Raw genomic sequence first — 8,252 nt, 5'->3', positions numbered from 1 at the left:
AAAATGGAAGCTTAATGACATTTTTAATTAATTTTAGTCAAATGCTGTGCTTACGCTTATAAGCACTAGTGCAAACTTGTGTCTGTATTTCCACCAGGAAGACAGTAAAACCACTAACAAATTAACACAAATTCAGACTTTTCTAAAAATGACTGCTGCCATCATGATATTTTCAAGATCCGGGGACATTTTGGAAAATTAATAAGAAAATATTTATCAAAATTTAGATGAAAATATGTCAAATCCTTAAGTCTCACAATGCACCCCTCAGATCAACTATCATTTGCAATGACCTTCACCTAGTCCAAACAGAATTGTCCCTTTTCTTAAAGGAGCGACATCCATTGTTTAACACCTCAGATAATTTGAGGACACAACTTCTTAAAATATAATACAATATATTTAAAAAAAACCAAAAAAAAAACATTTTCATTAAATTGTGCATGCTAAATACATTCTATATTCACAACATAGCCTAACTTGTTAGGATAGATTTGATGTAGCTATGTTGGGAACATGCACATTATGTGTTACACGCGAAATCTCTCAAACTCAATTAAATATGTATTTTAAAACTATAATATAGAACTGTCCATGACTAATAAAGGGTATTTGTTCAAAATTTATAGACCTGCTTGGATAAACAAGCAACAAACAAACATGGTGACCGGTCAACAAACTCAACACCAACTGTTCCCAAAACAGCTAACAATTTAAGTCGTATTTTCCAACAAGAATGATACATTTTTATGACTTTTCAAGGCCTGGAAAACCCCTTTTGAAAATTCCTTGATATTTCTACTAACCTTGGGAATCCTGTTAATTGGAGTTAATTACCCACCTGATGCCAATCTGTGTCCTTGTGCTTCTACTTAAACTGCTGCAAAGTGTTTGCCAACCGGCTAAGCGAAAAAATGGCTACTTATGGTAACGAGACAGTCGACAACTATCTTTACTCTTCTTACAATCCTTATTCCTATAAATACCCCAGGTTCAAGGGCTGGAGACAGAAAGCTTACTTCGCCAATTACAGTGAGGGCGATACTTACTTTGATAATTACCAGAGGACGCAGCTCAAGTCCATCTTGTCTCAGATCAACCCGAACCTCACCCCGCGTTTGAGGAAAGCCAACACCAAAGACATCGCGGTCCAGGTCAACCCGAAGACCGACGCGTCCATCCAGTGCGCTCTGGGCCCGCGGACCCTCCTGGCCCAGAAGCGTGATACCATTCGCCGGCGGCGGCAGGAGGTCCAGACCCCCGGGAGCCCCATCAGCGGCGGCGTCCGTTTCCCGCGCACTCAAGCCGTGTACTCTCCGGTCGAGTCCAGGAGACTAGTGTCCCTCTTCAGGGAGGAGGAGGAGGAAGAGAAGGACACCGAGCCTGAGGCCCCTGAGACGGTGGACCGCGCAGAGGTTGTGGAAAGTGCTGAGAGAGACGAGCGCAAAGGGAGCGAGGAGAGCGTGAAGGAACCGCTTAGTCCAGAGAAAAATGAAATCAAACAAACAGAAACGAATGAGAAGAGAAATGAGCCAGTGAAAACCGTACAAAACGAACCGAAATCCAAGGCTCGCGTGAGATTCCAGGTGAGGGGAAATTGATTATCCTTGCCGCTAAAACATATTTGTTGTATGTAGAAATGAAGTTAAACCGTCTAAAAACAAAGTGGGAAAGCAGTTTCAGTATTCAGGAGTGTATTAACTTGTTTTAATGTAGTTTTTGGAGCAGAAATACGGCTACTATCATTGTAAAGACTGCAACCTGCGCTGGGAAAGTGCTTATGTGTGGTGTGTCCAAGGCACAAACAAGGTACTGGATGGGCTGTGTGCAAATTAAACCATATAGTAAATGTTAAACGGGCACACTGATGATTATCTCCTCTATTCTTGCAAGTGTTCATCTAACAATTACTGATTCAAGTTTTACCTCCTTTTAAAGGTGTATTTCAAGCAGTTTTGCAGAACGTGTCAGAAATCGTTCAATCCATACCGGGTTGAAGACATAACCTGTCAGGTAAGCCAGTCCTGCCATAGAAGTTCTCAACCAGAGAGCCTGAGGCTTTCTAATGGACTGCAGCAAACTTACAAGTGACTTTAATTTGTCCATCAACTGTCCACTTTACTAAAGAACAGTCTCGCTCCTTGAGCTAAACTAGGAGTGTTGAGTTTACAACAGGGCTGCCCAATCCTGCTCCTGGAGATCTACCTTCCTGCAAAGTTAATTAAACACAAATGAACAAGTTAATTAAAGGGTTCGTTCACCCCAAAATTAAAAATGTCACTTATTACTCACCCTCATGTCGTTTTACACCCGTAAGGCCTTCATCTTCGGAACACAAATTAAGATATTTTGATTAAATCCGATGGCTCCGTGAGGCCTGCATTCAAAGCAATGACATTTCTTCTCTCAAGATCCATAAAGGTACTAAAAAATGTAAAGGGATAGTTCACCCAAAAATGAAAATTTGAAAATTGTATCTGCTTACCCCCAGGGCATCCAAGATGTAGGTGACTTTGTTTCTTCAGTAGAACACAAATGATGATTTTTAACTGCAACCGTTGCCGTCTGTCAAATAATGGGAGTGAATGGTAACACGATTTAGAAGTCAATAAACATGCACAGACCAATCCAAATTAAACCCTGCGGCTCGTGACGACACATTGATGTCCTAAGACACGAAACGATCGGTTTGTGCAAGAAAACGAACAGTATTTTATTTATTTTTTTAACCTCTAATACACCACTGTCCAACTGATCGCGCTCTGACAATGGCAGTGATGTCTTGCGCATATACTTCAATGAGTGCTAGACATCACTGTCGTTGTCAGAGCGCGATCAGACCTCACCAAGCGAGTGCTGAACGCAGTTGGACATAGTGGTGTTTTAGAGGTAAAAAAAATGATATAAATACTGTTCGTTTTCTCGCACAAACTGTTCGTTTCGTGTCTTAGGACATCAATGTGTCGTCACGAGCCGCAGGGTTTAATTTGGATTTGTCTGTGCATGTTTATTGACTCTTATAAATTGTTACCATTGACTTGCATTATAAGACTGATAGACCGCAACGGTTTGAGTTAAAAATCATTTGCGTTCTACAGGTGTGTTGGATTAGGGTTGGATCTGAACTCTGTAGGTAGATCTCTAGGAACAGGATTGGGAACCCCTGGTTTACAAGTACCTTCTGGATGTATTAAAGGTGCATTTTGCATTAATTCATTTTCAGACTTGTAAGAAGACTCGCTGTACATGTCCTGTAACATCGCGTCATGTGGACCCCAAAAGACCTCACCGGCAGGATCTGTGTGGGCGCTGCAAAGGCAAGCGGCTGTCCTGTGACAGCACGTTCAGCTTCAAATACATCATCTAGCACCTCTGTGTGTGGCCCTCAGGCTTTGTTGTTGCCCAGCTGGATTGTCCACTTCAGTCTCTGCTCCCTCGCTGCTCAAAGACTGCAGTGGGGAGGCAGGTCCATCAATCACTACAGTCTCATTTGTTTTTGTTTTGCTTTAATTTGTACAGTACTTGTAGTAACTGCAAGTGCCAATTCTGAAAAATGAAAATAAAAATGGCAATTACTAGCACATCTGGAGTCAATTTTATATGAATAGCTGACTTTTAGGGTACATTTACACAATGTTCCAAAAACTAGTTTTTCTTTTCGGATTTTGGTGTACAGACATTGTTTTGGCTGTTTGAACATTGTTTTGACAATTTAGTTACCCTTTTTAGTTAGGGTTTCAAATGGCAGGTTTTTTTTTTTTTTTTTTTTTTTTTCATTTTTGGTATCGTTCATGTAAACTCTAAATTTGTACAAATCTAAAAGCCTTTTTGTGCCTACAAACCCAGCAGACTGTGTACAACATTCACAGATCAGCATCAAATGACAATTTTTAACCTCAAAACTGCTGAGGGAAGAGATCCCAATGTTTGCTCTGATTAAAGTAAAGATTAAGAGCATAACCTACATGTGTTAAGATGCGATTTGGTGATGGTCAAGAGAAGTTAAATGTGTTTTGACTTTCAACCTTAATCCTCTGGTGCTCTGTGTCTGTCAAAAATGCCTTATTTCAATGAAATGTGTCTTTAGGGGATTTTATGGTACTAAATTATATTTACGCTGTAGTTATAATCCATTTATTCACTCTTTGAGCATGGATCTGAAAAAGTTAAACTTAAACTGACTTAAATTGACACTTGGCAAGAAAATCAAAGCCATAAATCTAAAGTTGTTCCAAATTTAAGCTTTATCTAAAAAAAAAAAAAAGGCTTTCAGTAAGATTGTTTTGCAGCAGTACCAAAGTTTTCACTAGATAATTCATCTCCAGTGCAGTCATTTTTGACCACAAGGAGCACAAGTGACTTTTTTTTTTTTTCAGGACCTTCTGAGGTTTTTTTTTTTTTTTTTTATAGCAAGTGCCAAAACCTTTACCAAGTTTCTTACCATTCAGATGAAGTAACTTTTTATTAGTCAAAAATGAGCAGAGAGCACTAACCATTGCACTATACTTTGTTACACTGTAGTTTCTAAAACTGTGTAGTCCGAAGAACTTGCAGAACACGTGTGCACATTTCACATCTCCATAAGAATAAGCAAAAATCATTGTGGTTTAACCATCATGGTTATGAAATTTAGGAAAATGCAAAACCAGTAATTTGTGTATTTATGCAATGTACAGGTTACTCAGATGTACAGTATGTTCGCAAAAAAAAAAAAAAAAAACACTACAAAACCTGTAAAGACCCATTCACACCAATGATTGCTACAGTATTTACAGTAGAACTATGTGCAAGTACTGTTAAAGGAACACTGTTGGAATCACATTCTGAACAATTTATTCCAGCTGATGAACGGTAAAAACTTTAAATAGCTTGAGCATTTAAAGCGTTGACAACGTAACTGCAGCAGCGCACGCTTTAAATAAACAATGTTGTCGTCCATTGGTATGGGCACTAATATAGTTATTGTACTTGGTGTGAACAAGCCTTAATAGAAAAGACCAGTGATGCTGAAAAATTGAATGCGTATTCAATCAAACGTACAGCTGAAAGGGTTAATATCTGGATATCTACATTTAAAAACTGAGGGACTGTTAAAAACCATCAGAAAATGAATTGACAAAAAGCAAGAGTTGCTTATAATCAGGTTTTTATTTAACAGTACAGGGAAAAGCAGGTAAATCAGATGACAAACAAAGACAAACCAAAGAGAAATGTGAGGGAGGGGGAACAGAAAAGAAAAAAAAAAGAAAAAGATAATGCACCTCTAGATAAAAACTATATTTTTCCAGGTAAATAATATATCCATTAAATAATTAAGAACAGCATTCAAAATGTACCAAACAAGCAACAGAAGAGATCTCTGAGAGGAATGAATACAGTGAATAACGTTTTATTTCTCAATGTGCCACGACAGATTAAACGGTTCCTCCCTACGTTTGCGGATACCGCTTTCAGGACACCGCTTTGTCTCTTTGAGTTCGGCAAGCGAAGTGCAGTGCCTTTCAGAAGCGTCACAGAGCCCACAAACCCTCAGTGCAGCCCTGAGTCTAGGGTTAAGACAGAGCCAACATGGACAAACACAAGCCCCAGTTTCCCCTCAGCAGGGGCTCCAGCAGGGCCTCAGTGGGGGACTTTGAGCCAACACGGAGATCACAGTGGGTATCAAGGAATGCATATGGCAAAAGCTCGACCGAGAAGCCGAGCTCGTTCGTCGGGAAATATTGAAGATTAAGGTGGCGTATTATCATAAAGGAGAGGGCAGCCCATGACTTCCCAACAGCTATTCAACTCGCTATTTTTTTGCATTAGTCGTTACCCTCTACTGAGCTTTCTCTGATTGAACAGTGCATTACACAAATGTACAAGGAAAAATACTGCTTTTACACTATACATTTTCTAAAATATATACAGAGTAAAATAAGTTATTGATATTTCCATGAGTTGCAGCCAGTTTGCACTTCACCTGTGCATTTCGGTTTGTTAACGTGCATGTATGAGAGAGAACGGGTGTGCAAATATCACTCCATGTCAAACGCACTCGCACGCACGCACACTCACACTCGTCCTCGCACGCGTACACAAGAGTCTATGGTTTCTACAGGCAGCTACTTATTTGGTTATAGTTTAAGGGTTTTGTAAGAGCGGCCCAGTGAAAGCTGAAAGTTCTCCCCGATGCAGGTCAATAAAGTTAAACAGATAAACCTCTTTAAATGGAGGGCATGGCCCTCCAGCTTACAATTACTCGTTAAATATCCTAACATTTACAACCTAAGACTGTTAAAAAATACAATTCTCAAAAAAATATTTGTTGCAGGCTTTTCTCTTTCAAGCATGCTTTTTACAATCGGCGATGCGACAGCCTCGCCGATCCGTTGCGATACTCGGATTCTCGCGATGACGCTCCAAATCCCATCTCTGCCCCAGTGCATAATGGGGCAGACAGATGTGGATCAGTCTAAAAAGGACACCACTCAGAGGTCATAGGTCATTCCGCCAAAAAGCTTCAAATTTAGCATCATTATCGCCCAGTGTCCCTCCTGACGGTTCTCGACCAGTCCCATTCTTCGTACGTTTTCCAACATCTTGAGAGGTTAAACTATTTTGGAGAAAGGGGGGACGAAAAAACACAGTACGTGCGTAAAGTTTTGAGTAACTAATGTCCACACATTCTTTAGCCCTTTGAGGTGAAGTCTACGTGAAAATCCCCAAACCCGCCACCCCGGAGGAAGAGAGTCGACTTCGTGAAGCTCTCACAGTCCAGTGCTCAGGACTGTGTTTTGAGTGTCGATTTGTGTCTGGATGTGGGCCGTGGGGGTCGGTGACAGGATGCACATCTGGTGGGTGTGCGGGTGCGTCTGAGCCTGGCAGAGAGCTTCGCGGATCTGAAGATTGAGCTCCATGAGGCGAGCGCTGGCCTGAGAAAGATCCCTGCTGGGGCCCACCACAGCCAAACAGCCCGTCTGACCCAGAGTCTGGTGCCTGAAGTAAATGTGCAGCAGCGTCTGCACGGCATCATCCCTCTCACTGCCAAATATGTCATTGGGCCACAGGCACCTGAGGGAATGAAGGGAAATACAGAAGATACAGAAGGCGGTTTATAGAGGAAAACAGATACTGGAACCTATCAGATTTATGCAAAAGAGAACTTGAGGTGGTTAACAAGATGGTTAATTAGATTATGGATATGATGTAATATATGTTTCCAGCAACAAGCAATTAGTCTGTCCACTCTGAAAGCGGCCTATCAGAATATGGTTTATGTTTAACAAACAAACTATAGCCTCGTTTCCACCAAAATTACCTGGAACAATTTGTCCCAGGAACTTTTTTCCCCCCGGACCTGTCGCTGTCTGCGTTTCTATCACGGTCTAAAGTACCATGAAGATTAGTCCGGTGACATAGGACTGTGCGCGACTTTCCATTTCCCACTGTATTTCGTCTGTCCATCGGTCGTAATTTTTAAATGCCATTGTTGATTCGAATAGCAAACAACCGCAACAGACATTTAAAAATGGTGGTTGAAATTAAAAGCTGCGTGGAGTCAACCAATCAAAATGATGCGTGAACTCAACCAATCAGCATGTTCAGCGTCCAAGTCCCACCTCCAAACGTACTACCTAGCGAGCAGGGACTTTCTGAGGGGGAAATGTTTACCCGGAACTTAATTTAGACCCAGGTTCCTGCGGTCAAAACACACAAGTACCACCCCAAAGTCCCTTGTTCCTGGGGACAGTTCCTGCGGTGGAATTGCGGCTTATGTAGAGCAAGATTTTGGACCACTGAGATTGTACTGTGGATAGAGTTACTCAGCGTAAACACAGCAAGTGACTGACAATATGGCACATCGCTTGTCAAGACTGGTTAGGACAAAAAAAACGAATAAAAGGACAGAGCTGCTAAATGCAATTTATTCATCCAGAAGAACAAGAGACGTCTTTCTGGTAATGTATGATGAACTTTAGTTCACTTAAACCCTGCTGCTTTCTTACAATCGATGGACAGAATCAAGTCGTCGCACAATAGTTTTTTCTTTTTTTTTGGATAATATGATGTACATCCCAATACGGAAGAAAAGAATTGAAAATGGACAATTCTTATTTTTATGGAATACTGCAGTTCATTCTGAATAATTTATCTGTGCACATAATATTTTTTTCTGATATCGCAGCAATAAGTCACATTTTTTTGACAGATAAACCATTTTCCCTGGCTATGCATCACAATACGGAAGACAAGATCTGTTGCTACTTCCA

General features: G+C 40.8%; 2 protein-coding genes across 18 annotated transcripts in view; one reads left to right on the top strand and one right to left on the bottom strand.

Moving 5' to 3' along the window:
* Positions 1 to 3,581, top strand: zar1 (zygote arrest 1). The gene is made up of 4 exons (XM_048206708.1): positions 1 to 1,586; positions 1,717 to 1,809; positions 1,939 to 2,013; positions 3,224 to 3,581. Exons 1-4 carry the CDS (start codon positions 915 to 917, stop codon positions 3,365 to 3,367), a joined length of 984 nt encoding a protein of 327 aa, XP_048062665.1. The 5' UTR covers positions 1 to 914; the 3' UTR covers positions 3,368 to 3,581.
* A 1,548-nt stretch (positions 3,582 to 5,129) lies between these two features.
* fryl (furry homolog, like) overlaps positions 5,130 to 8,252 on the bottom strand; it is a 120,139-nt gene continuing 117,016 nt past the window's right edge. For all 17 annotated transcript variants that reach the window (XM_048206703.1, XM_048206704.1, XM_048206702.1 and 14 more), the window contains one exon: positions 5,130 to 7,053. In XM_048206703.1, coding sequence (XP_048062660.1) covers positions 6,750 to 7,053 — 304 coding nt within the window. In that variant the 3' untranslated portion in view covers positions 5,130 to 6,749. The remainder of the gene's footprint in view (positions 7,054 to 8,252) is intronic.

The sequence above is a fragment of the Megalobrama amblycephala genome, linkage group LG11, assembly GCF_018812025.1.
Source record: "Megalobrama amblycephala isolate DHTTF-2021 linkage group LG11, ASM1881202v1, whole genome shotgun sequence".
Taxonomy (NCBI): Eukaryota; Metazoa; Chordata; class Actinopteri; order Cypriniformes; family Xenocyprididae; genus Megalobrama; species Megalobrama amblycephala.
Note: the sequence above shows the minus strand (reverse complement) of the source record. Positions and strands in the feature narration are given on the sequence as shown.